The following is a 27,940-nucleotide window of genomic DNA, read 5'->3' on the forward strand; positions in this document are numbered from 1 at the left end:
GAACAAGATGTTTTCTTACAGCTGTCTTACTGAGAGACTGTATTCCAGGTCTTACATTCATTTTCTAGCTCAATTTGATTAACAAAGAGAAGCAAGTTTCTCCACTCCTACATTATAAATTGGAAAGTTGAAGCTCTCACACTGCATGCCTTTATCATGGGAAATCCTGTAGTAGGCTAATTCCTGTGCAATACACTGCTTTACCCTTTCATTACCTGCTGGGCTAACAACATCATTCAAGTTCTACCAGTATCCTTCCAAACCACTATTGACTGAAAAAGACCTGCCTGCTCACAATAATTATTTTGAGATGTATTGTAATGGTGAAAAACTCACTCATTAAATACTATCATTTGGTAGTGATTTTTGTCTGAAACTTGCACTTGAACCAAGGAGGGGTGGAGACGACTGGAAGTATACGTTATTGAACATTTCACAGCTAAATAATCCAGAGATGTTGATTCTTCAAAACTAGCTGAAAGATTGAGAGAGATGCAGACCAACACAGCTGATGTGAACAGTAGTACAGGCAAGTTCAACTCTAAAACTTCAAAAATCATAGGATTTTTCACTTGTTAGCAGAAAGGCTGAACTGACAAACAGCAGAAGCAAATTACAATGACTCTTGTGAAAACACAGAGCATTATTTACCTTTTTCCTGTTAGATAAACCAAATAGTGCTCAGTGCTAAGAACACCTCAGGTGAAGAGTCCCAATCCTTCATTGTAAATCAGTGAGATTCTAGTTTGCATGACTGCAGAGAGAAGCTGTACTCAAGTGCATTTTAATGGCCTGAAAATCTTGAAAGAAACCAACCAACCCCCACCAACTTCAGTATGGTTAAGTCATGGCAGTCAAATCTGAGTTTGGGATCCAAAAGATTTGACAGATTTGTCTGGCTAGAATTAGCAATACTGGCTGTAACTAATTAGGCACAATAGTATGTTGGCTGTTCATCCACAAACGGTTGAAGTTCCTGGGAATAATTCTTTTGATTTATGAACAGGCAATCGCATCGGTTATTGAGCTTTCAATTAAAAATGACAATAAAATATGTAGGGTTGACTGTTTTATTTTATAACAGGCCTTACAACAGATCACAGCATTTTGTATATCACCCAAATAAGTTACATTCATACTGAGCTTCCATGCAATTTTTTAAAAAAATTAAATTTCTGAAAAAATAATTTTCTCTGGAGCTGTAATAAATTTTGTATAACCAAGCCTGAATTCTTTCACATAAATAGTCCAGTTTTCCCTCTTGCTTTGACATTGTTTTGGACCAATCACAAAGTTCCCTTCAAATTTGCACTAATTAAACAGAGACTCACTGAAATTACTGAGATCACTAAGATTTTCTGACTACCTTGATAACAGAAATAACATTTCAAAGTATGAGGGAAACCACTGAGTTGATTTGCAGAAAGTAACCTGGCTGAAGAACACCCAAGTTTCTTAACTGAAAGCCTTGTTGCGAAAGGACAGACCACCACTGACAAGCATGCAGACCGCTGCGTGACAGACAAGAGGTAGGAAAACCCACATTCACAAGTTTAACCACAACTTTTAAGGGGTCACAGCATTTATGCAGTCTTCTACTATTTCAAAAAGGTAGTGATATACATCAGTCCTCCTAGCAATGTCGAGGGCAGTTTCATCCAGATTATTTTTCAAGTCTGCTTTCACATAGCGATTCATCAGCAAAAGTTCAAGGGTTTCTCTGCTGTTTTTGTTTCCTGCAGCGATATGCAGCGGTGTCAGCAAGCCGTTTGTCTGGGCGTTGATGTCTGCGCCCTGCTGAAGTAAGAACGAGGCCACTTTCGTGTTGTTCCACTTGCACGCACTGTGCAGGGGCGTCCAGCCATCCACCGTCTGTGCGTGAACATCTGCCCCTTGGGCAACCAATTCCCGTGCCATGTCCAAGTGCCCGCTATAGGCAGCTCGATGGAGAGGAGTGTATTGATCTTCGTCACGAGCATTAATGGGGGCCAGCTTTTCGGAAAGGAGCCTCCTCACTGTACTCAGCTATTGAAGTGAAATGGGTAATTTATTATGAAACTAAAAACAAGACGTATTGCTTCTGCTGTTCTACCAAACTTTAGATGTTTTAGGAAAAAGCAGTTTCTCTCAGCCTCTGGACTATGTAACACAAAATTTCAAGATGAAACCAGTTATGGTTACTTAAACAGATATTCAGCTCAGACTGGCACAAAAACACACAACCATGGTTTGCCCCGCCTAGCTTTGGGCATTTAGCTGCAGTGCCTTAGACTTCCCCAATCACTAAGAAACACATGCCTCCACAAAACTACAGGTGGATCTTGTGTCTATAACAAAGGCAATCAATGAAAATAAACGCACACATGGGTGTAACAAGCTACCTAACAGGAATCTCCATTTTATTCTTGGAAGTTAGGGGATAAGAAGTTTATTTTTTCCGTAAAGAGAGAGAAAAACAGCCACACATTCTCTGTACAAGCAGCTTTGAAGAAAATAAAGTTTCAGATATGCCCTCTCCACCTCAGTTAAAAGGCTTACTTGCCTTGAAGAAAGATTCTGGCATGGTTTTGGTTTATACAAGTTTTAAAACAGCACTGTTATTTTAACTTTGAACTACAATCAAAGTGTTTCTTCTGAAAGCTAATTTACCCAGAAATATTTTAGCGTGTGGACTAAAAAGCAAGATGCTTTTCAAAGTGCCTTGCAAAACCTGGATCAAGGTAGTTCAGACAGATAAAGGAGAATACAGGGAAGTTTTTGTTCATTAAAAAAGCTGTAGACGCCTATTCAGGTTAATATTCCTGTTGGTGATACACTGAATAAATGTCTTACCCGATTGTTTTCGGCTGCCCAGAGTAGCAGTTTCTCTGGATTTTTTTCCATCTTTTTTTCTTGCATTTCATACCATTCCTCGCTTCTCTCTTGTTCATCATCTTCGTCATCCGATTGCCCTGACCAACAGCTCTGCGTGCCCACAGGAATCAGGTGCCTGTGCGTTTCCAGCAGCTCCAGCTGGTTAAAGCTCTCCGTGTACTCAGCTAGCTCATCGCTGTCATCATCTCTTTCGTCGACATCCTTTTCAGCAGTATGCTTGCTTTTACTCATTTTTAGGCAGCATCTGCAAGGAGCAGAGATATAATAATGTTTATAATAAGTTATTTACGCACTTGTTGAACTCCCCATTAATACTCATGCTACAAAATACCACATAACCCAGTACTAGAAATTATACCAGCCGCAGACTGCGCTGGACTAAGCATATATTTCATTCCCTGAGACCACAAACACCTTATAAACACAAGATTTGGACGAAACGCTTTATTTTGAAGCAGAGTTTCTGCTTCTCCCCAGAGCCAGCGCCGCCCCAGCACCACCCCAGCAGCCGCCATTTGCCCCTCACGCCCCGGCCCTGCCTCCCGGCCACCACAGCCTTCCAGGGACAGCCCAGGGAGGGCCTCAATACCCACCCCAGCCCCTCGGAGGCTCGGTTGGAACCAGCAGGAGCCCGCCCCGGTACCCCCCGGCTTCCCCGTCCCTACCCGAACGCAGCACCACCGCCTGCCTCAGCGCACAAGCCCCACAGGTCTCCCATCCACGTTCGCCCCCCGCCCGGCCCTGCTTAGCTTCCCCCGCGCACCTGCCCCTCCCAGCACGGCCTCCCCGAGGGCGGGGCTACGCGCCCACCTGCGCGGGGAACCCTTCCGGGGGCCCGGCGGGCGTGATTGAACGCCCGGCCGGCCAATCGCGCCGGCGAGCGAGCCGGGAAGTCTCGCGAGAGCGGCGCTCGGTGCCATGGAGACGGCGCGAGGCGCCCGGGGCCCGCGTTAGGCCGAGGGTGAGGGCGCGTTCGGCTCCCCTCGGCCCCGCTTTCGGCTACTTTCGGCCCCCTTCGGCTCCCCTTCGGCCCCCCTCGGTTCTCCTCAGCTCTCCTCAGCTCTCCTCAGCTCTCCTCAGCTCTCCTCAGCTCTCCTCAGCTCTCCTCAGCTCTCCTCAGCTCTCCTCAGCTCTCCTCAGCTCCCCGGCCGTGTGAGGGGGCGGGCGGCGAGGCCGGCCGTCAGTGGGTAGACCAAGCGTTTGTTTTTTTTTCTTTTTTAATTTTTATTTTTAAGTAAAGGACCGAATAGTTGCCAGTTCAGCTTGCTGTGCCCTTCCTTCTAATCCGTTTGTGTTCTCGTCCCTCAGGGTTTGCACAGAATCCGTGAAAACAGAAGGGAACTCTGTGCCCTGCCTCGCTGCGCTGTGCCCGGAGCCCTGTGGTGAGGCGTGCTGGCAGCAAGATGAGCGCCCTCAGCTCGCAGTAAGCTCCTATCTCTGTGTGCTTCTTCTTTCACATGCGATAACAAGGATTTTGTGCACTGGGAATGAGTTAACAGCTCAGACGTGCATTTATGTTTCCCTTCAGGGCCTTCTGAGCATCGTACTTCCCTTTGTATTTTCATAATTACCAGTGCAAACGGAGAAATACAACGTCTATTCCCCAAATTAAAGGCGGAAAACCTGCAAAGTTGCTGGGGATCAGCCTCTTCTCGCAGATAACTAGCTCTAGGACTAAAGGGAGTGGCCTCAAGTTGTGCCAGGGGAGGTTCGGGTTGGAAATGAGGAGACATTTCTTCTCAGAAAGAGCAGTCAGGCATTGGGACGGGTTGCCCAGGGAGGTGGTGGGGTCACCGTCCCTGGGGGTGTTCAAGGAAAGGTTGGACGTGGTGCTGAGGGACATGGTTTAGTGGGTGATAGTGGTGGTAGGGGGATGGTTGGACTTGATGGTTGGATCTTGAAGGTCTCTTCCAACCCTAATGATTGTATGATTCCATGATTTAGTTTTTCATTAGATATCAGCAGCCCTTCACTAAAGCGGACTGATCAGGATAATCTTGTTTTGAAATCAGTTTGTTTGGTCGAGTGCCATTGGCAAGTAATGTAATGAAATGTTTTCAGAGTGTTACAGGAAGGATATCTTGATAGAATTTTATACTAAATCTACTGTGTAATGAATAACTTTGGACAGAACCGCTTATCTTAATCAAGTGTGTTGAAATTCTGAAGTATTCTGCCAACAAATTCTCCTGTTTAATTCAGGGATGATGAAGATACCTTTAAAATACTGATTGCTACTGATATTCATCTTGGCTACTTGGAGAAGGACCCAGTGCGTGGAAATGACACGTTTGTAACTTTTAATGAAATCTTGGAGCAGGCTCAAAAAAATGAAGTAAGTATTGCTTTTTAGAAAGTAAAGCAGAGATACTGTGGAAAACCCATTCCAACCTGCCGGAAACCACAAAGCTTAGTTCTGCTGTAATCCTTACTAATATCAAACACATTATTGCAACCAGTTACATTTCTAAAAGAAATGCATATTCCTTCATTCAGATACAAACAGATGTAGAGCTTGAAAAGCTTCTAAGATTTCTTAGTCAAATTATTTGAAATGTTGACTTTTGTATTTTCTATGCTGTTTCAAAAGCTGAGCTGAAACTAGTACTCTCTCAAAGTAATGCAAACAGAGGCACTGGTTTCGTCCCCCTCGGTACAGTAGCAATGAAAAGATAAAGCAATTCCTCAGGCCCATCAAAGGAAAGGTTCAGGAGCCAATCTAGGGACACTTATTAAAACGCTTTGCTGCCTTCTTTAAACACCATCCATTGTTTTCTCCTATAGCTCTTCATAAATGGTCTACTAATATATATATATATATATATATATAACTAAATTATTCTGAAAACTGTGTATATATATAATGTTTGTTTCATGAGAAAATTAAATACCAATATCTACAGCCACAGACTCATTTTATCTAGAAGTTCAGGTATGAGGTATGTGGAACTCCTTAGCAGAATTAATTTAATCGATTTGCTTATAGGTCTTTCAAAGTAATACAAAATGTTGTATTGAAATAATAGAGCTCTTTGTTATATACAGGTGGACTTTGTTTTATTAGGTGGGGACCTCTTTCATGACAACAAACCTTCCAGGAAAACAATCCATTCTTGTTTAGAGTCGCTGAGAAAATACTGCATGGGTGATCGTCCTATTCACTTTGAGATTTTGAGTGATCAGGCAGTTAATTTTCAATATAGCAAGTAAGTCCCTTTCTATAAATCATGACACCATGTGTTTCGTTTTCATATGGGGTGAATGTGTTGTGATTTTGTTTTTTAATGCTTTTCCTCTGTGACTGAAACTTTGAAGCTTTAGGCTTGTTTGTATGGGGCAGTTGGTAGGATCACTTCATCTATCATTTTTCACTGTTTAAGTCTGTAAAGGACTGTACACCATATTTTTGAGAAACTTCTGAATGTGTTGTAATAATTTATATATTTAAGTAAAAACTAGGTTGTATCCTGCAAGTAAACCAACTTAAATGGAGTGTTGTGCTAGAATAAACAGTTCTTTGTGTGTAAATAAAGGCTGCACAACCCAGTCTAAATATATATATATATATATATATATGTTTCTACAACGTTCCTAGTAGGAAGTTCCAGTCAATGAATAAGAATCTTCTTATGCTGTGGAGCTTAAACTTATACATAGCCACTTGGTAATCATTTGTGCCACTGTCATGTATTTGTGATGACAGTAATTTGAAGAGAATGTTGGGAATTATCTGTACACAGATTTGCAGATACAATTTAACTTTACTTCTTTTTGTTCAGGTTTCCATGGGTGAACTACCAAGATGGAAATCTCAACATTTCTATTCCAATTTTTAGTATTCATGGCAATCACGATGATCCAACAGGGGTAATTATTGTCCTAGTTATACTGCTGTGTTACAAAACCAGTATTGTAGAAATTTAGGCTTTTATAGAAATACAGTTCTTGGCGAACAGGTTGGTTTTAGTCAGTTGCTCCACTCTGCATAAATATTTTGTGTTTCTTTAGAAGTCCTCTTGATTAGTGACAACAGCTTAAGTGTGGTATTAAAAAGAATTGAAAGAAATTAAGATACCCATACGTACTATATTAAATTTCTTAGTTTCCGTAAACATTGATAATTGGGAACATACCAAGAAGTGACAGCCCTTCGGAAAGTTTTGAGAACAAATTATTTCTATGAAGACTGAAAGCCTTTTTCTTAAGGAAAGGAAATTTTGATACTTGGACTTGTGCTTTGATTGCGTGTACAACTGAGACGCGTCTTCAATTACATGAACTTTTATTTTTGAAGAAGATAAACTAATAATAACTGAAATAATTGTTTGAAAGTAAACATCTAAAACTAAGCACAAAAAACATTTGGAAAGCATATTCTGAGTTAAGAATTCTGTGTTTTATATCAAATAGCAGTGTATTGTGGAGATGAGTGTTATAACAGCAAAACTTGAACTTCAGCCTTACTATGAAGTAGTTAGCTTAACCAGGTAATTTTCTGTAATACTCTAGAGACTCTGGCTGGGTTTCTGTGTTGTTTTTTGTTTGTTTGTTTGCTTGTTTCTCTGAATGAATTAATATTTAATTTCATGTTGTTAAAATGAGGGAAAAGTTGTAATAAGGAAGAAGGCTTTGCTTCTGTAACAGTGAATACCAAAAATGGTAATATATGTGGTGGGGTTTCCAACTGCAGAAGATATTTAAGAAAAGATGTTCTCTTTCCCTTTTGAGACTGTTTCACTAAGACTTTAAAGGCTATAGATTTGTTTCTTACTATTTTCCACAGGCAGATGCACTGTGTGCATTGGATATTTTAAGCTGTGCAGGATTGGTGAATCACTTCGGGCGTTCAACTTCTGTGGAGAAAATAGATATTAGCCCCATTTTATTGCGCAAGGGTGGAACAAAAATTGCTCTGTATGGCTTAGGTAAGTGTTCTTCTGCCAGACTGTGGCTCAACTGTTTGTGTATTACCAAAGCTTAACAGCTCTGAAATAAGTTGGGATGAACATCCTGTGCTGCAGCAAACACAAGATGTCTAAGGAAAAGTAAGTTACGGTGTATCAATTCGGTGAGAGTGTTGTTGCTTAGAAATGCAGCTGCGCCAGCTGTGCCCGTAGTTTGGGACTTTCACACGTTAACCTCTTGATCTCGTGGTCCCATTTTTACAGATTATAAAGAGATTCTGTGGTGGGTTTTCGTCTCCAAATTGTCCTGTCTTATTTTCCCTTTCATCTTCCCCTTTACCCTCACCTCTTTGAAAGGTTACATTTGGCCACTTAGAGAGGTTAACTATTAAGGTTTTCACTTCCCCCTTATTTTATGTCCAGTCATGAATGCTTAAGCACTAATTTCCAAGCAACATTTATAGTTGTATCTTAGGTCCTATTTGGCCATGATTCCATGTGTTTGATGAGATACTTTAGAGTTTGCTTGATGTTCTAAGGGCTTGAGTGTTCTAATGCCACAGTATAAAAGTTTTCAAAAATCAATTGAATTTCTTATGCCCAAAAGTGCTATTGAGAAACACAGCAACTTTCTAAAGTGGAGGTGTTGCTGTTTGAGAAGGTTGGTGAGATTTTTTTTTTTGAACTTGTTCCAGGATTTTCTACACTCTTGACTCTCTCTGATTTACAGAGCACTTGCTCATGTACAAAAGATATAAACTCCATATGGGATTTTATTGAAGTCTGTCATAAAAATTACGTCTGGATGTGGGTTGGTTCCCTCTTCTTTCCCTACTTGCTTAAAAACGTTAAGGAAGTAGCCAGTGACAGATAGTTCAAAAGTGCTGCATTCTTTTTCCTGCTCTGTGGGAAAGTGTAGACTTTGTAGAATTCATGGTTTACTTCTTGTTTTCTAGAGAATTTCTACAGATGTTTAAGAACTCGGTAGAATCTGGTTTTCAAGTCCACCATACAACAAAATATACTACTTACTCCATCAACAAGAAAATAAAAAAAACTCATGTTTTTAATTCTGCCCATAGTGTGCTCAGCACAGAAAACTAACAAGAGGCTTTAAACTTGATGTAGTTAACAAAACTGCTTTTAGCAGTTATTTAAAGGTAGATTTCATGTTACAATGTCTTACTTTCAGAAGCCTGTCTAGTAAAATAAAAAAATTATACTTTATTATAAATTCAAACAGAACAATGCCTTAGACTTCTTAGGTCACGAAAATGAAGATCTGGTCTTGCCACAGAGTTGTATTCCCTATGCTCTTTTTAACAGAGTGGCTAATTAAAATGCTATAAAATAAAGAGTCGATATATACCTCTTGATACCTATCAAGAGTTGATAGTTGATATATTTTTGGGTCATACATATACCACACAACAATGATGTATTGTTTTGTCTACTACAGGAGCCATTCCAGACGAGAGGTTGTATCGTATGTTTGTCAATAAACAAGTAACCATGCTGAGACCAAAGGAAGATGAGGACAGTTGGTTTAACTTGTTTGTGATTCATCAAAACAGGTACCAGTATTGAATGGATTAGGGTGACCTAAACTTTGTGGGGTTTTGTTGTTTGTTTTAATTAAACTGCTTTGGAAAGCATAGTAGGGAAAGCCAGCTATGGTGGCTGGTGCTTCTTGCGAGTAGCTGACTTAAAGATTTTTCCCCAATAAAAGCAATATTTACAGCTGTTCTTAGAGAAGAATCATCAAGGAAAAGAGTTGAAATAAATGAGTTGGAGATCTTGGGAAATTGCTTCCCAGACTCATAGTTGGGGGGGAAGAGAGAGGGTAGGTAGTGTAATACGTGTATAATTAAGTCTTAAGTCTGCATGTTGCAGCTGAAAGAGCAGCAAAATTCTTATGCCATTTTCTGTGCTTGTTTGAACTATAATTTCATTAGTGCTGTGTCTTCACTTGCATTCATATCCTTTACAGTGTCTCAGACAGAGGATAGGTAGTGTGTGTTCTTTCTGCCTGCACACTTCTCCCAGCAGTGTCAGGAGGAGCAGGCAGAGTTCTCTTCCAGATTGTTTAATAGAATTTTTCATGAATTTTCCTGAAGTCCTCATGTGGGAAGTAATGGTGAGGCAGAAGTAAACAAATAGAGCTGGGAACCCTGTGTATTGCTCTCTGTCCAGTAGGCTGAAGGGAGCTCTCTCTTACTTCGTTTCCTCCATCTTCTGGAAAGGGATAGAGGGTGGTGTGTCCTATGTCTTTGTATTTCATCTTTTTTTTCCCCTCACCATTTAAAAAGCAAACAAACAAACCAAAAAAATGTCGTGCTATAAAAGCATTCACATGGAAGATAACTGAAAGCTTTGCAAGCCAGTTAAAAAGAAAAGGGAGGTCCAATGAGGGAAGTAGAAAAGAGTGAGCTTCATCCAGAACAGAAAAAATGCTACTGAAAACCTTCCCTGTGCAAATTAACTAACTTTATGGTTTAAATCTGTAAGTTGCCTTTTTGTTTACCCAGACACTTCAAATAATTGCATAAGGAAAAAACCTTGAAGAGTAGCTGATGTGAAATGTACGTCAGATATTTTTGCTAGAGCGTCTCTATCGCTTTAAGTCACACCGCTGGTTTTCGCCTCCTTCGCTCCCCACCTGTGCTCACCCATGACTGTACACATTCTAATTATTCTTCTCTTTTCTTGTACAGGAGCAAACATGGAGCCACCAACTACATTCCAGAGCAGTTTTTGGATGACTTTATTAATCTTGTTGTGTGGGGTCATGAACATGAGTGTAAAATAGCTCCAGTCCCAAATGAACAGCAAAATTTCTATGTTTCTCAGCCAGGAAGTTCGGTGGTGACATCTCTGTCCCCTGGAGAAGCTGTGAAGAAGTGTGTGTGTTTTTCTTTATTCTTGTGTTGTTTATCTCTTGCCTTACGTGTGTTGTGTTTCGAAATACAAAAAGAAAAATACTTTTATTGAGCATAAATGGATTTGTGTTACAGTGTGGATTAACATCAGTGTGACATAACAAATGAAGTAGATTGAATCAGTGCCTGGGATAAGTTTGGTTTACTTAGAACTAAACCTAAAGTTTGAAGCAAATGTAACTTATCCAAGAGGGGTTACACCCAGATAAATTGGAATACATGAACTGTTATATCTGCTTATATAAATATATAAATCTGCTTATATATCTGCTATATATATATATATAAATATAAAAATATATAAATCTTATATAAATATATAAATCTGCTTATATAAAGAACAAACACAATCTGAATATAATGGGATTGAAGTTTGGCAGTGCCAACCCTGAAGTAGATATCTGAGAACTTGCTATAGCTTTTAAGTTTTGGCCCCTCTAAAATAAACATAAATTTAGGACAGGTTTTTGTACTGGAAGATATAAACTTAAGAGAACTTTCTGTTCCTAGACACATCGGTTTGCTGCATGTTAAAGGGAAAAAAATGAAAATGCACAAGATTGCTCTAGAAACAGTGCGAACTTTCTACATGGAGGATGTTGTTCTAGCTGATCATCCAGATCTTTTTAATCCTGACAATCCTAAAGTAACTCAGGCAATACAAGCATTCTGCATGGAAAAGGTAACTTGTAATGCTAACGGTTTATGGATAACAGCATGTGGGCAGGGAAGGTTTTAAGAGGGGGAGATAAACCTTATTTCTTTTCCAATGTTATTTGGGACTGAGTTAAGCAGTGTTTCCACCAGAGGCCAATTCCATGACATTCACTGCAGCTTTGGCCTCCAGGCTAGGATGACGTAGTAAAGCAAGCTGTAACCACTTTGGGGGGGGGCATGTCATCTTTCTACAGAAAGTCCTACCTGAGAATGGGACAGTGTTAGATGTCCCCGTTGGAACCACCGTAAATACATGCACCTAAACCCTGGGAGCTGGGCTGTGCAGCGTGAAATGGCCCAAGTGACTAAGGCAGTTTCATTGATTGCTCTCAGTTCTTAGGTCTGTATTTGACTCTTTCTGCTTTTCCCTGGAACTGGAACTCAAGCAAAGGATAGTGGCTACAGAGTAAAATAGTGTGAATGGTCACTGATGTAGGTGCTGCTGGACTAAGCTGTATTTCAAAGATAAGCAAGTTATATTTGAAGGGTTCAGGCATCTTTACGAGGGTAAAGTGGAACTGAAATCCTCCTTCTGCTTCGTAGGTTGAAATGATGCTGGATAACGCAGAAAGAGAACGCCTAGGAAATCCACGCCAGCCGGAAAAGCCTCTCATAAGATTACGAGTAAGACGTTGTTCCATTTGGGATTTGTTTTGAAAAGTCACTGTGAAAAGTTTCAAAGCAAAATCATGCTTACTGTATAAATACATAGAATTTCTTACTGTCTACAGGCAAATACAAACTGCTTTAATACCTTGACTCTGTTAACCTGTGATATAACCAACATTGCATGGTAAAGAATGAGATTATTCATCAGTGTACTTCATTGCTGGTCTGAGTAAGGTGACCAAGATTATTATTTTTTAAGTCATATTGTCCTGTGTTGGTTCCTAACCTAATATATGGAAGCTTTCCTTAAGGATAGTAAATGGAACAAGTTATGAATCTGGGCTCTTTATTAGCTATTCTGCATGGCATGATAAAGTATTAATTTTAGGCTGATTTTTTTTTACTTTAATTTTTGCTTTGAAGGATAACAAGCTTGCTTGCTTTGTGTGGCTTCTCTTTTTTCTGTTTGTTTCCTTTTTTAATTCTTTCAATCCTTCCTTAGGTTGATTATACAGGTGGCTTTGAGCCATTCAGCATCTTTCGTTTTAGCCAGAAGTATGTGGATAAGGTGGCTAACCCAAAAGACATCATACACTTCTTCAGACGTCGTGAGCAAAAAGCGAAAAATGGTAATTTGAAAGGAAGGAATCATTCCCTTTCCTTGATTTTCATTTTTCTTCTATTGTTTCATTACCTAGCCATTACTAAACCATGGTGTCTACCATCTAATGGGTTACAGGAGGAGTAAAGATATATAGTCCTATTTAAGGGTAAGATACTGCACAAGTATCTCTGTTCTATTCCAAGTGATTCCTGGGTTTGTCTAAAAATTCTGATATTCGTCACGGGATCTTTACGATAGTTACTGCTAAATAATTCATTTCTCTTTGGCCTCAAATCTTACTGAGTTGCCCGTAGCCCCATATCAGGCTGGATTATTCCATGACTCTATGATGATTGCCATGAAAGGAATTAAACATCTCGCTTCTGGAACTTCTCAGAAGGAGATGGTTGGCTTTGTTTTTTTTCCTACTCTGTAGGAAAAAAGGTAGGTGGTGTTCTTTTTTCTTAATTTTATTGACGTAGTAAATAATTAATTTGTTCATTTATGCCTGAAATGCTAATAGGGTGGATGTGCTTCAGAGTTGTTTTTATATTTAAAAAAGTCCAAATCATAGAATCTGATGTGTGGTGTGAATGTACGGCAGCATTTTGTTTGCCCTAATCAGTCGTGTGTTTGAGGTGCTTTTGGCTTTTCAGCATGTTCCAGGTATGTCTCTATTCAAGCATTTTTGCAAAACAAATAATAGCTGTTACTATTGTGCCTTTTCTCACTGTGCCTAGAATTTTTAATAAATGGTTCATAAACGTTGCCTAATTAGTGGATTTGTAATAGTCACTAATAAAGGTACAGCTTGCACAAGAACATACTGTGCTAATCTAAAGAACTGTTAATATTGCACATTAGTGCATTGTAAGTACTCCGACTCCACTGACAGTTTTTATTTACATTGTCAGTTTTGTAAAGTTCAAAACGTGATGGCTCATAAATGGAAACTGCTTTTAGTGAAGGTTTTTTAATTATGCTGTGTTGCTCTTGTTTTATTTTACCTTGTGTTTTTTTTGACGAGTTAAATAACTTCATCAACATTTGCAGAATGCAAGATAGGTCTCTTACCATCTTTTATCTACACATTTTCATTTCCCTGCTTAGTGTGCATCTCGGCTTCAGGAAGGAAACTTAGAAAGAATGCCATGGTTCTCTGCGTTACTTTATTTGATAACTTCTACGAGTTAGGTGGCTAATAAAACAGTCAAAATTGCCTTTACATGTCTACATAACGCTATTGTTCAGTGCAGGGTAATGTTTAGACTTAATAGTTCAGAAGTTGTTATTGTTTCTTTTGTAATGCTGCTTATATACCAAGGCTAACAAAACAGCGTTTAGTGCTTGCGTGTGGCAAATGTCTAGAAACAGGCTGCAGTCATTTGAGACTGCTTTTCACGGCATACAGTAACCTCAGTTGATTATGACAGTCATTTGTCTGTTATTCCTACCTTGTTTCCTGGGAGTGCAGGGCACCCTCATTGAGCCGTGAACCTTTTCTACTCAAAACCAACCAGCAGGCTTTGGAGGACAGTTTCTTCTCTAGTAACAGAGTTACTCATAAAAAGTCCCTTGTGCTTTGATGCATTTTCAATTCTCTTCCTGTCCTGATCTTCCAGAGTTCACTCATAATAACCTTCAGGATGTAGTGCTCAGCTTCTAATTCCAGACATTTAGTAGTTAGAAATACCTTTTGTAACTACTAGAGATGTAGTTGTCGTGTACAACTGTTGTATCTGTTAAGTTTACCTGTTTGCATAGAATAGTGTACTGCTTGAATAATAAGCCTTTACGTATAAAAGGGACCACGGTTCTTAGAGGCCTGTATTAATCTTTTTTCCTATTACTTTCATTGGGATAATAAATACAAGCTGGAAACTCCTACATAAACGATGGCTAACAGTGTCACTATGCTTTTCTGTTTTAGGAAGCAGTATCAATTTTGGAGACCTGGTCAGCAGACCTGTTTCTGAGGGGATGACGCTGAGAGTGGAAGACCTCGTAAAGCAGTATTTTCAGACAGCAGAGAAGGTATCCTTACACCTTCTATGAATTTCCTATGTAACTGTATGCGTATTGCTGGGTAAAGTATATGCTTTAGGTTAACAAGTAATTGTTGTGTACAAAGGGTGTAGGATATGTGAACGTAACGCTGTTTTGATAACATCGTGGTGACTCTTCATGTTACTTGCAGTGCCTGCGCTGCACTAACGGATGCCTCCTGTTGTTACAGGAGGAAAGCGTGAGGCAGCATGCTCTGAGAAGCTACTTTAATTTACTGTGGGGTGATTCTGAGGCCATACCAGTTACTTTTACCAACTCGGAATGATTTCTGACGTTGCAGTCTATTTGCATCCTCAGGCGTAGTGCAGTTCGACATTAAAGCAGAGCATGGAGGACAAAGAAAGCACCTGATAGTTTGCTTTCTTCCCACTCTTTCGTTAAACCTGATTTATTCCTTATTTCTGTCTGCAGGGCTGCAAAGTCTCAGAGGTTAAAAAATAATAATCAGTGAGTCAGCCACCCAAATGCTTGATCTGAATGATAAAGCATAACTTTCAGAAGCTACTTCAGAACGTGCTTTATAGAAGGTTATTAGAATACGGAAGGGTTCCTGAGGTAAAGATCCCCAGGCTTATATCATCACGCCTAATGTTAAACATACATTACAGGCCTTTATTAGGATGGCGTAAATTATGCCCTGGAAGGGCTACTTGCCTTTTGAATATGATAGGGAATGTAACCCAGGGTGAGTAGTGCAGAAGTAGGTGCTATTTCGAATGTAAGCCATCCCTAAATCCCATGGGGAGGAGAAGCAGGGTCAAACACAGGGTACGGTTTTTGTATCTGTGAAAAATAAGTTTGATTTTAATATGTTTGCCTCCCAAAAATTGTCCCTCTTTACACCATTCAGCACCTATAAAGACTTGAAAGAATCCACCAGTGTTCCAGGAAGGCTTGCAGTAGGGGAATAATACATTTTAAGTTAACATTGGTTATGAAGGAAGGTGGGGGTGAAGTATTTGTTGCCCCAGTGTGATTTTAGGGGTCTTAAACTTTGTGTTAGGATAGCTTGTGCTTCAGGCTTTGTAGGCACCTGATCTTGTCTGGTTAGGGAAACAAACGAGTCCTTGCACCCTGAGGTGGCACAGAGCTGTAGATGGATGTTCACAATATGTTAAACCAAAAATATCGGACATGTGGGAAACTGTTCAGTTCCACTGATGCTGGTAAGTCAAGGCCTGGGAATTAAGATTTATTTTTTTTTTCTTCTGAAGGAGGGGGAAAAACACACCACCTACTGAAGAAACTTTAATTGCTGAAAGTCAACGTTAACATTCTGCATCATTACAGTCAGTCTCTGTTGAGACACTTGCGTTACTATTTTGTAAACTTATTTTATAATAGCTTTAAAATTTATTCCCCTGTTAAGCATTATTTCAGGGAGGGTTTTACACTTCTGATGCGACTGACAATACAGTTCCTAAAGGACATGTGGAAGGATCAAACATCATTAAGAAGCGTATATAATGCTTATTACCAAGAAATTATCTAACAGACAAAAAAAAACCTGCTATTTCAACATCACTATCCATACGGGGTTTCTTTCCAGAATGTCTCTTCTTACTGTATGGGCGAGGAAATGTAGAGAAGAGAGCAGCTTTGAAACACCACTAGTAGCTTCTGTTACTTTTACTAATTAGTGTCTCTGGTAATGTCTCGATATAGAGTATTTTGATAAATATGTCTTGATGAACGAGTGAGAACTATTGGTATTTACAGAACTTGATTTCGATAGAGTAGACTTCTGCTTAAAGCTCTTAATGCTTTGCAATAATTTGCCCAGCTCTGTAACTGCCAATTTTCACTCCTAAAATGTTACAGTAAAACTAAGTAATTTAACATTTGTAATAATTCAGTGCCTGTTTTTAATAGCTTTTTATGTCTTTGCAAGTCTGTCTTAGTTTAGTTTAGAAAAGAGGGTTGGATTAGGAAAAAATAGATTAGCTTCTTTCTCAGTAATACATTTCAGACATTATTTTGGGTATGACTAGCATCATCATTTCTTTACTGTTTATGAAATGTTTTGTCTGACTAATCTGAAAAATACTCTGCTAAGTTAGGTGTAACACGCTAGTAACAAAAGAATTGTAACTATATTACGAGGGAGGAGTAATGTTTGCTTATTGCTGTGCTATTTTCTGACTGAAATCTTAAATACAGGTTACTTGTTTTGAAACCAACCAAATGTACTATTTAGTTGGAACAACAGGAATATTTCTCACATTCTTTGGCAGATACTTAACAAACTGTTTTCCCCTTTTATAAAGAAAGTACAGCTTTCACTTCTAACGGAAAGAGGAATGGGAGAAGCAGTGCAGGAGTTTGTGGACAAAGAGGAGAAAGATGCTATAGAAGAGCTTGTGAAATTTCAACTAGAAAAAACACAGAGGTTTCTTAAGGAGCGTCACATTGATGCAGTGGAAGAAAAAATAGATGAGGAGGTAATATTCTGTTACTTTTAACTCTTTGGAAAAGAGATCAAGACAGATGGTAGAGAAGTTGGTGCACAAAGCTGGTTTAATAGCTTTGCCTGGGTGAAGGGCACGTGTGACACTTGCCTCTTGTCATTTTCTGGAATGAGTATGGTAAAATTTCAGATGCATATTTTAAAAGCTTGTGTTAAAAGTGTGTTTTCTGGTGTCCTTATACTGAGTCTCGCTTTATTTGTGCATGCATGAATAAAAAAACCATACGTCGCTAATGTACGTAGAACTTGCTCTCTGGCTGTGTGCAAGCACTTACTCTTACGTGCTATTTCACTGCTATAGTAAGCAGTGGTAGATGAAAAAGGAAAACATAAATCAATTCCTTCATTTCTTGAAGGGCTGGGGCTACACTGACCGCTTATCTCTAGTGTGAGGAAAGAGAGTAGATTTAATCTGTTCTTAGTTTTTCATATTGTCTGGGAGAAAGTACACAAACAGCACAAACATAAAGGAAACTTATACTTCAGGTGCTTTGCTGGTTTCTAACTGCTTGCAGCCTGTGGTCTCTCAGAGCCAGACCTGGTGTCTGTGTAGCTAGTAACCCTTAATAAACTTCTCTGGCAACTTGTGGAATTTCCTTGTAAGCTAATATTCAAGCAGGGTAGGACAGGTCACGGTGTAGTATAACTTTACACTGTGTGTGCACCAATAATTTGGTGGGGAACTGAGGGGAGAAATGTTCTGCCCACCTGGTCTCTAGCTGGTTGCTTTAATTCACGAGGGGTCTAGAGACAGTAGTCAGCTCCTGTAGGTTTTTGATGCCACCTTTGTGTTGGTTTTTTTATTTGTTTTTGGTTTTTGTCTTCTGATCTAATATCTTCTTTCCCTCTGTTGTGAGTTATCTCCGGCAGGCAGTTAGGGACCACACAGCTGCTCACTCTCTTCCCTTCTCTGGGATGGGAAGAGAATTGGAAAGGTAAAAGTCAGATAACTCTAGGGTTGAGATAAAGACAGATGAATAGGTAAAGCAAAAGCTGCATGTGCAAATGAAGCAAGATAAATAATTCATTCACTGCTTCCCATCAGCAGGCAGGTGTTTAGCCAGTTCTGGGTGTGCAGGACTTCATCATGTCTAATGGTTACTTGGGAAGACAAACACTGGAACTCCAAACATCCCTTCTTTTTTTTTTTTTTCTTTTTTTCTGCTCGGCTTTTATCGTTGAGCACAGTATCATGGCATGGGAATCCCTTTGGTCAGTTTGGGTCAGCTCCTGGCTGTGTCCTCTCCCATCTTCTTGTGCACCCCCAGCCTCCCCACTGGCAGGGCAGCAAGAAAAGCAAAAAAGACCTTGATTGTGTGTACGCACTGTTCAGCAATAACTAAAACATGGGTGTGTTATTAACACTGTTTTCATCAGAAATCAAAAACATAGCACCATAATATAAATAAAATTAACTCTACCCCAGCAAAAACCAGTATACAATCTCATCCATTGGAACTTTTCTGTACTTGACAAGTCAAACTGTCTTAGCTGTACGTACATCAGTGTTTCTCTTCCTGATATCATTGCTTTTGAACTTGCTTCTTCATCTCTGCCGTGTCTTTACAGGTATTCATATTTCACTGTCCCTTACTGTCTAGTTACTGTGCTTCTCCTGAACGTGGTGTCTCATGTGCCAACTTTCTTCTTTCCAGTGGTGTAGTTACAGGAGAGTTACTAACAGAATGTGAGATTCTTAAACTGTAGCATCACTTATAACGTAGTTAGTGTGAAAAGGCTCTAAACAAACTGTTCAGTTATTGTACTCTTCCTCTTTCACGTGAGGTTGACTTTAATTCAGAGATCAAGGCGTACTGTGTTTTGGTTATTGTGTGAAATGAACTGTTATTTTGATGGGAACTTTCCTTTATTCAGGTGCGAAAATTTAGGGAGTGTAGAAGAAAAAACGCCGAAGAGGAGGATGAGGAAGTTCGTGAGGTAACTCCTTTGAGTTTTGGACTTAGATTGAAGAATGGGGTAGTGACTTTTGCATATGAATGAAGTGACTGACATCAACCATGCCCCAAAGTGTCTGTCTGCTTAGGGCAGATGAGAAGTTTTCTCAAAATCATCCTTTGTATAATATGTGCCCAAGCTACTGCTCAATTTGGCCTTTGAAATCCCTTTTCTTGTCAAAATTTGTGAAGCTGAAGGTTCAGTTGCCCTTGCTTTGAACTTGGTGGCTGACCTTCAGAGCTCTGTCAGCTTAAACTGTGATCCCATCACCAGTAGAGATGTGGATAGGAGTGATCTTAACAGAAGAAGTTGGTACTATTGGTGAACCTGGTGGTACAATTGTCCTTATCAGCAAGCCAGATCGTAGATATCCCTGAGATTGGTATCTAGATGTCGTATGTCTTTGCAAAGGGTTCCCAACCACTGACAGCACTGGTGCTCCCTCGTTTTTGTAAGCTCTGTGGGACTAGAGTGAAATTTTTGAGCAAAAGAACGCCTGTGGTGAGGTTCAGCTCTGCTAATCTCAGATATCTTCATGGGAAGCAGTTGTCTAAGCACCCACTGTCTTCAGTGGAGTCCAGAGGGTGTTATCGAAGGTGTACGTAACCAATATAGGATGGCAGATTGCTCACCAAACTGCTGACCGTGTGGAGTTTGGTCAACAACCACATTAACAAGCTCCACAGCTAAGAGCTACACATCTAAGTTAAACAGCATAAATACTTCTCTGGCGTTTTGAGAGATTTCCTTGCCTCCCATAAAGCTGTGGATTTGGATCTTCTACGCCTCAGTTGTTGAATCCTAGCTGTGATAAACAGCGATGCATTTTATCACTGAGGATTCTTTTTCCTCCAGCACTTACTGTTGCATTTCAGGCAATGACCAGGGCTAGAGCTCACAGATCTGAAGACGCAGTTCTTGTGTCAGCCTCCAGTGATGAAGAGCTCATGGATACAGGGGCGAAGGCCTCTGGTGATTCAGATGATGACCTTCCTGCAACAGTGACTCGAGGAAGGGGTCGGGGGAGAGGTAGGGCAAGAGGTGCAAGAGGACAAAATTCAACAGTAAGAGGCTCGTCTCGAAGGGGAAGAGGTAAGAAAAAATTCTTTGCATTGTAGTTGCTGACTTTTTTTTTTCCTTAAAAGGGGACTCGTCTGTTGCTTAAGAACTCCTATTGGAAAAATAAAATTCTCAAATATTTTTGGTACCGTATGACACACAGTTGACTGCCTTCCAAGGCCTAAGTTGTGACTTTTTCACAGTGTGATTAAACTAAAATTATCTTTCTTTGCAGCTATGGAAACGTAGTAGACTCATAAGAGATCCATTATTGCGAGGTCTGTGCTATGAAGTGCATGGATAGATCTTTGTTGCTGCTAATAATATGCAACATTATGCGTTTGATCAGAATAGCGAGGAGGTACAGATTGTCTCTATCTTAATACAGCTTACAAGAGACTTTATTATTGCTGGTGATTGAAAAAATGGGGTGTGTTTCCTAAGGAAAATGAATTAAAGAGCTCCTTGGCTATGTGTGATTGTGTATTTTACGGTGATAGCAGTACTTCCGTTATGGCAGCCTATTAAATATAAATATTTAATATAAATATGACATCATCACACAGGAAGGGGGAAAAAACTTTTTTGGGGGAGGGGGGTGGGGAAGAGCACTGAACAGGTTTGCATGTTGTTCATTGTTCCTCCAGGAAACACTAGCCAAGAGCCAGCTACTAGCAGCAGAACCTACAAGTCTGTCCCTGCCAAGAATAAGTCGATCATGGATGGTAGGCCTATGTTCTGCCCATTACTCTGATCTGCTCTCATATTGTAATTGAAGGTGTTTAATGGTGAAGTGCCTTAATTGTCTTTATTTCTCTGAGTCCAATTCAGTTGGGAGAGATTATTTTTGTTTCTAATGAAGTAAGATAACTAACGGTGGTGAGAGAAAGAAAAGAGTAGTTACGTCCTGCTGTCGCTGGCGGTAAAATGAAATGTGCTGGGAATATCTGACTGCATTTGGGAATAGGCAACATCTTTCTGTGTACTGTATGCATTTTTTTAAAGGAATAAACACGGAAGGAATGTGACTTAAATCATCCTTTCTATGCAGAATATTTTCAGTAGTTAAAAAGCTTAAACTTGACTGATGTTTACAAGTTCAGTAAGCTTTAAGAAAAATGCATTTAGTCTTCTCTTGTAGCAGGTTTTAGAAACACCAGTTTGTAGTAGGGAAGAATAACATACCTGCAGTTTAAGTCACATATGTGAGAGCAGCCCTTCCTTGCTACAGAGGGCAGGCTCTGAGGAAACATCGTAGGTAATCTGGGTATTATAGGAAAAAAAAATACTGCTCTTAAATCCGTATGTGAATCCCACACAAAATACCCAAAGGTGTATGCAAAATTTATGTTTAAATTAATCAGACTCTCAGCAAATGACCCGAAATACCGCACGTAAATCAGCTTTAGCAGATGTGTTAATGTGTGAACTAAATGTTAGACAAAGAGGAATCCCAATAACAGTAACATATTCTTTTTGTCATAACAAATGCTACCGATACTTTTTCAGGCAGACTGGGAAGCACCTGCAGCTGCACAGAGGGTTAGCTCTGGGCTGTTGGACTCTAGCCGGGACCTAACTTACACTTTATCTGCCAAGGACCTTTGGTTGTTTTGGTTTGGGGTTTGTTCGCTTGTTTTATTTTTGTGACTTTTTTTTCCATTCAGAGGAAACAAACACTGAGCAGGTTTTCTTTAATGAAAATAATGATGTAACGTTGCATTTTATTCCATAAGCACGTTGAAAATACTACATTTCTTTTATTCTAGCCTTTAAGTCTTTGAAAACAGAGCCCTTCCAGAATTCATCTAAATCTTTCTCTGAGGTAAGAAGCATCTTGCAGGAGTGAAGCTACCCTTTTGCTCTCTTCTCATTTGAAAAATAAATACATGGCCAAAATGTTAGCCCAGCCCAGTAGATGTTCCCAAGCTATTGGTTCCAGCTGCAAAGTTCCGCATGCTAATTTGTAGACCCTTCTTTAGGTGCAGGGTCTATTTGAGAAATACAAAGACCACGTTCTACTTCTGACCATAGCCTAAGGTACAGAGAGTATATAAGTGAGTGGTTTTGTTTTTTTTGCAATATCAAATGTTTGTTTGCACATTATATAGTTTTACTCTGAAGCCCTCTGAAGTGTATATTATAATTAAGTAGTAACTTTTTCTAAAAAATTAAGCTATATAGTTACGTGATTGTACTACAGAATTATGTAACTATGTTTTTGAATAAGTTCTATGAAAAAGCTTTAAAAATGGTATCTGTTTTTCAGGATATTATAGATGATGACTCAGATCTAGAAGACATTCATATCACTCCTTCTTCCAAAGTAAATCAAAGGTTCGTGTGTTTATTTGGTCAGTGCTACCATGACTGCCTTATTTCTTGCTGGTAATAGACAGAATTCGGGGATCTGATACAGTACCTGAAGAAATAGATTATTTTTTTTAATTCATAACATTACTTAAAGAATTTATGTAATTTTTTTTGCCTATTAATGTGGGTGATCTTCATATAACAATAAGTTGGTCTACCGACTGAGGTAAGTATCAGAATTTGTATGGAAGTTTGAGAATTTGAATCGTTCTGCGCATTATTTTTTCTGTTCAGTATTAAACTCCGTATTGACGGTCCAAATCTAAGTTGAAGGGAAATTTATTAAAAATATCTGGTATTTGAGAACATGCTGATAATTTTTTTTGTGTTTATATGTTTCAAGGTTCTCAACTACATCTTCATTTAGTAAAAGAGGTTCACAAAGCCAAACGACATCAAGAGGAGTTGATTTTGAGTCAGATGAGGTATGGTATATAGTGGCCTTTTTGCATGTGTATGTATCTGAATTTCTATAGCTTATTTTTTTGAAGCCATTTAAACAAAACATTTCCAAGTAAAATTATTATATTTATTTTTTCCTATCAGGACTAGATTATTATTACCGGCTTTAATTAAATATATGCATAATCATCAAAAATAAGGCTAAAAGGGACCCCAGGAAAATATCTAGCCTTTTTTTGCCTTCAGTTCTTCATCAGTTAATTGTCACTCCTGAAATGTCTTCAATAAGTTAGATTGACTGGGGAAGAAGTAGTTGTAATCTCTTCTAGTACATGGCTTTGTCCTTTCATTTGTTTTATTTTACTCTTTCAAAAAGGAAGACTTTCATGTTTTTTTTTGCATTTAAAAATGGCTGTTTTTCAGGGCTCTTAACTGCTTTCTTGTTGCACATTATCAAAATACACTTCAAAAAAAGACAAACAAACCCATCTGTCTTCAGGTTTAAAAAATCTGTTCTTGCAGTATGTATTTGTACTGCTAGGAAGAGTGTTTTTTCATAAGTAAATGAGTACAACATCTATTCACAGTTCTGCACTGAACACACATTATGTTGTCAAGCAGCGTGTTATCATAGACAGCAGACCGTCACGTACAGTCAGGTTCACACCCTTAACAATGTCAGTGACCACTTCAGAGATGATGTATTCTTATTCTTCTCTCCGCTATGCTGTCTCTTCTCCTTGTACCTGAAACATGCAATTACGTTTGCTTGAACATGCAAGAAGAAATTTTATTTTTGATTCATGCAAACGTCAGTAAACCATGATGTCTGATATGTGCATGGATAAAACTTGACTGAAGTATATGCTGCTCAGAACAATAACGCTTTTCTAGGTTACATCTGCATTTCAGAGCAACCACTCTGACCACATTGACTTAAGCTCGGTTTCTATTTTCTGCACGTTTGTGTCTTAGACATTTAAATTGATAGATAATCTCCTTGATATCAAAAACAATAAAAACAAGTTTGTCAGAAAACATGAAATAAAGTGACCTGGCTTTCTAGTTTAATCTAAAGATACTTTGCTTTTTATGACTTGGAATCCATGCTAGTTCTAGTAATGCCTGTCTGTTTACAAATTGCAGGATGATCCATTCCAAAGCGCCACGACATCACGAAGAAATAGATGAATGCTGCCTCACTGTAGAGGAGAGACCACGAAAGTTAGTGAAGAAAATGGAAAGTAGTATGCAGGGCATGCTCCATATGACATTTCTCTGTAAAATGATGGTTTGCCTTCGATCTTCACTTGTATGAAATGTTTTGGTTTTGTTTCGGTGGCACCAAATTCGGTATAATTTGGGTGTTATGTTACTTTTAGGGCATTAGACTAGAACATCTAATATTCTGAAGTATTCCCTGAAACTAAATTCTTTCTAAAACTTCTAAAAACTTGTTTTCTTTCTGGGAGGAAAATGTAAATAACATAATGGTATGTTTTATAGAAGACTCCCTTGGACTTGATTTTTTTCATAGCTGTGAATCTTTAGTAGTATACAAGTATGGATATGGACATGGACTCAGCCAGCAAAACAAAAGTTGTATTTACTTGCAGTTTTCTACAGTTACAGATGAAAACTCTGAAGAGTAATAGTTTAATCCAAAGTTACAGTTTCCAGTAATAAAGCTGGAAAATGTTCTAATACTTCCAACTTAATGGTAGGTTTAGTTCTCCTGTTACACTGTTACTAAATGTCATAGTATGCAGGAATGACTTCTGCTGTGTGATTCAAGAACTGCCAAAGAATTCAGGTAGAATTGCTTTGTTAGTGTTTACCCTCTTAATAAGATGTAAGAGCTAGGACTTCACAGCTTCACAAGGAATGCTGCTTGAAGGGTAAAGCAGTGAGCCAGTAACAGGCAAGTCACTGCCTCTTACAGTTTTCTTTGCTGATGTTTTTCAGGTATCTTGCCTCAGCCATCCTAAAATGTCATCACTGTTTTTCCAAATGTTTCTCCAAATGAGACTTTTAAGAGAAGATCCTGTACTCACCCTGGGGGAACCACACCTTCTGTTGAAGGAGCCAAGACCTCGGCACGCTTCTCCTTGCCCCTTTCCCCACTCCCATGAAAATGATGATATGCAGCTGCAGCCTTTAGAGCTAATCAAGGAATAGGCTAGAAGTGTTCGTCAGCTAACACCCCAGCGTGTCAGAGAAATACCAAATACAATGGGTAACTGAAGCCATACTTCTGCATTTTTGTGTTCTCCATCAAAGAGATGGGATTGGGCATTTATGTTGCTCTGGCTCTTGCTGAGCATGACTGTCGTTACTTTGTCTGCATATATGCTGTAGCAGAGCATGTCCCTTGAGCTTCCTGAAGACTTCCATAAAAACGATCAAGACCATCAAATTTCTAGCGTAGAGCTCAGTAACTTACAAAGAAGTGCAGTTGCATACTGCATCAGGAAATTTGATGTCTGACCCTTTCATTGAGGGCTATCAAAGCTCTTATAATATTACCTATGCAATTAAAAAGCTGCTGTAAATGCCCTCCAGGATGGGGGTTGTGGTTTTTGTTTCGTTTTTAATAAAACTATTTCTGTTAAGTAAATTCTGAAAGTCAATTGTATGGAGTGCTTTAATCTGAGGGATTGAGTTTTTTAAAATATTGTGGTTCTTCATGTTGCTATCCAAATTAAACCTGTTTTGTTACTAAAAGAAAAAAAAAATAAATCACCCCGTTTAAAATTCTTCAGGAGATTCCGTCTCTTACGACTGCAGGCATATCCTAGGCAAAGATTTCAGCCAAATATGTAGGATTAATGAGAATCATTTCAAAGGTTCTTTCTGACTCTTTCACGTTTTTTTTCACTTAGCTGTCAAATTCATAGCAGCTTTATTTATTATGTTAAACTACAGCTGTTCCCAGGTTGTCTTTTAGAAGATACAAAAATAGCATCTTTCAGAGAGAAAAATGTAGCCTGTTGTGCATAGAGAGATATTTCTGTACTGTAAAAATATCTTACTCCCAATCATCAAGGTGATTTTCTTTTATACAGGGATAAGACACACAGAAAATCACTGCTAATTCTCAGAGATCCCACTGGATAGTTTTTGAGAAGTCATTTCTCACTCGTGCAAACTTCCAATCCACCTGCCCATGGAAAACTCAAACGTTTAGCAGAGCTACATTCAATCAAAGGTTGTTTCCTTGGAAATGGGGTGGAGAGTGCACAGTGTGCAGTTTGTTTTTTTAAATACTCCTTTTCTTGAATGTTTCCAAATTGCATTTTGTAGTTTGTCTGGGTGTTCTTTCATACTTCTGTTACAGGCTGTTTTTTCTATGCCTATTTTCCTAAATCACAGCTGCAGTTGAGAGAGCTGTCAAACAGATGCTTATGATGACTCGGATTACCTGAAATCTTGAACTGTATAGCTTTATTTCAAGTGCTTTCTAAATACCTTTTATTTCACTAGGTACTTCAGTTCACTTCACAGATGTCTTTTACAAAAAATAAATACGTATTTTTCTATATCATTAAATCATGACGTTCCTGTACAGCTACATCCTTTTGCTCTCAGTGGATGACGGCTGGGGATGGCAGTGCTGGGTGAAATCAGCAGAAGCAGGTGCCAAGCTGTGTTCTGGTACTTTCCTGACAGCTGCTACAGCCTTTTCTCTAGTAACAGCTGCGTGTAGGCTCACAGGCCATGAGCACCTTGTGTGCAAATGTCCCAAACCGATGGGACACCTCTTCCCACACAAGCAGGTGCTGCTTGTGGTGGGCCTGTTGCTGAGCCCATTTCTCTAATCACATCTTCATATGTGGGTAGCTTGTGAAGGCTGAGCCCTCTTCGTCCTGCTTTTTTTTTTTTTTTTTTTTTACAGAAAAATGTAATCGATGTTTTATTTTTGTTATAGGCTTGTAAAAACTTTTCTACGAAAGACTGATTTGCTAGGTGAAGTATTTCGATCACATCAGGAAACTTAATAGCTGTATAATACAGTGATGCTTTTTTTTAGCCAATTGTATCTTGTGGTGTGAAATTTAAGCTATTGTTATCTCAGTAGCATGTCTTTCCTTCAAAACAGTTAATAGCTTCAACCAGCACTCTGCCCTAGATCTGTCTGATCTTGAGTCTGGTGTTGATGGGTTGTTTCGGGGTTTTCGTTGTTTTTAGCTTTTGTGTTTGTTTGTTTGTTTCTCAGAGACCAGGTAAGAACTTTCAAAACTTCTGAATGTTTGGAAAGGGAAATACCACACCCTACTGTGATCCTTCCTTACCTTCCCAGAAAGATAGAAAATAAAGCAGTAGCTACATCGGTAAATGTTTGTTACTTGTGGATTGAGCTAGAAGAGTTCTGAGGATGTTTGTGCCGTCGCACGTTTTGCTTTGAAAGTTTTGAACAATCTCAGGAGTTTAAAAAGCCATATAAAAGAAACACGTAAACACGAAGTTCTGCTAAGATTTTCCTTTTAGAAAGAGGCACGAGTTCTGGAGGGGTGAAGGTTTTGTTCTACCCTAACGCATCCCTTGACATACTGACAGCCAGTTATCCTTGTGAAGTTACTAGACAAAGCAGACGAGCTCCTGAGTAGGTCTTGATAGATAGGTCGTTGGGAATGGGAAGGGCCGGCAGCCTGCGGGAGCGGTGCTGCTCTGTACCTCCAGTGTGTCTCCTGCTTAATAAAGGAAAGCATTGCGGGTGATGCTATCAACCTGTAATCATCTGGTAAATATGCAAATTACTTCAATGAGTCTTATCTCCAGAAAACAGCTGTACCTACATTCCCTGCCTTCAGAAAATTATACATAAAAATTAGCTTGAGAACTAGAAAAAACATCTAAGAGTAGGCTGTTTGAGCAAAGGTGGAAGCCGGCAGTGTGTTGCTTTATCCCTAGGGCTACAGAGGGAAGAGAGAGCAGCAGAGAGAAATTAAGATTGCAGGGAAATCTCACG

General features: G+C 39.2%; 2 protein-coding genes across 8 annotated transcripts; one reads left to right on the forward strand and one right to left on the reverse strand.

Moving 5' to 3' along the window:
* Positions 1-1,054: 1,054 nt before the first annotated feature.
* On the reverse strand, positions 1,055-3,829 carry ANKRD49 (ankyrin repeat domain 49). Of its 4 annotated transcripts, none has more exons than XM_035542501.2 (3): positions 3,685-3,829; positions 2,833-3,118; positions 1,055-2,025 (listed from the first exon to the last, which is right to left on the reverse strand). In XM_035542501.2, the coding sequence occupies exons 1-3, from the start codon at positions 3,792-3,794 to the stop codon at positions 1,567-1,569; spliced, it is 855 nt and encodes a 284-aa protein (XP_035398394.1). In that variant the 5' UTR covers positions 3,795-3,829; the 3' UTR covers positions 1,055-1,566. The 4 variants fall into 4 exon arrangements, with proteins under 4 accessions (XP_035398394.1, XP_035398396.1, XP_035398395.1 ...); XM_035542503.2 differs by having other exon boundaries at positions 3,638-3,747; XM_035542502.2 differs by lacking the exon at positions 3,685-3,829 and adding an exon at positions 3,540-3,653.
* MRE11 (MRE11 homolog, double strand break repair nuclease) lies at positions 3,757-25,596 on the forward strand. Of its 4 annotated transcripts, none has more exons than XM_035542492.2 (21): positions 3,757-3,835; positions 4,183-4,297; positions 5,077-5,209; positions 5,920-6,080; positions 6,654-6,741; positions 7,658-7,799; positions 9,238-9,352; positions 10,493-10,678; positions 11,228-11,399; positions 11,978-12,058; positions 12,546-12,672; positions 14,578-14,681; positions 16,982-17,155; positions 19,057-19,119; positions 20,013-20,229; positions 20,844-20,921; positions 21,966-22,021; positions 22,466-22,533; positions 22,913-22,994; positions 24,118-24,195; positions 24,937-25,596. In XM_035542492.2, the coding sequence occupies exons 2-20, from the start codon at positions 4,278-4,280 to the stop codon at positions 24,160-24,162; spliced, it is 2,112 nt and encodes a 703-aa protein (XP_035398385.1). In that variant the 5' UTR covers positions 3,757-3,835; positions 4,183-4,277; the 3' UTR covers positions 24,163-24,195; positions 24,937-25,596. The 4 variants fall into 4 exon arrangements, with proteins under 4 accessions (XP_035398385.1, XP_035398387.1, XP_035398389.1 ...); XM_035542494.2 differs by having other exon boundaries at positions 3,780-4,057; XM_035542496.2 differs by lacking the exon at positions 3,757-3,835 and adding an exon at positions 3,921-4,061.
* Positions 25,597-27,940: the final 2,344 nt, after the last annotated feature.

The sequence above is a fragment of the Cygnus atratus genome, chromosome 1, assembly GCF_013377495.2.
Source record: "Cygnus atratus isolate AKBS03 ecotype Queensland, Australia chromosome 1, CAtr_DNAZoo_HiC_assembly, whole genome shotgun sequence".
In the NCBI taxonomy this organism is placed as follows: domain Eukaryota; kingdom Metazoa; phylum Chordata; class Aves; order Anseriformes; family Anatidae; genus Cygnus; species Cygnus atratus.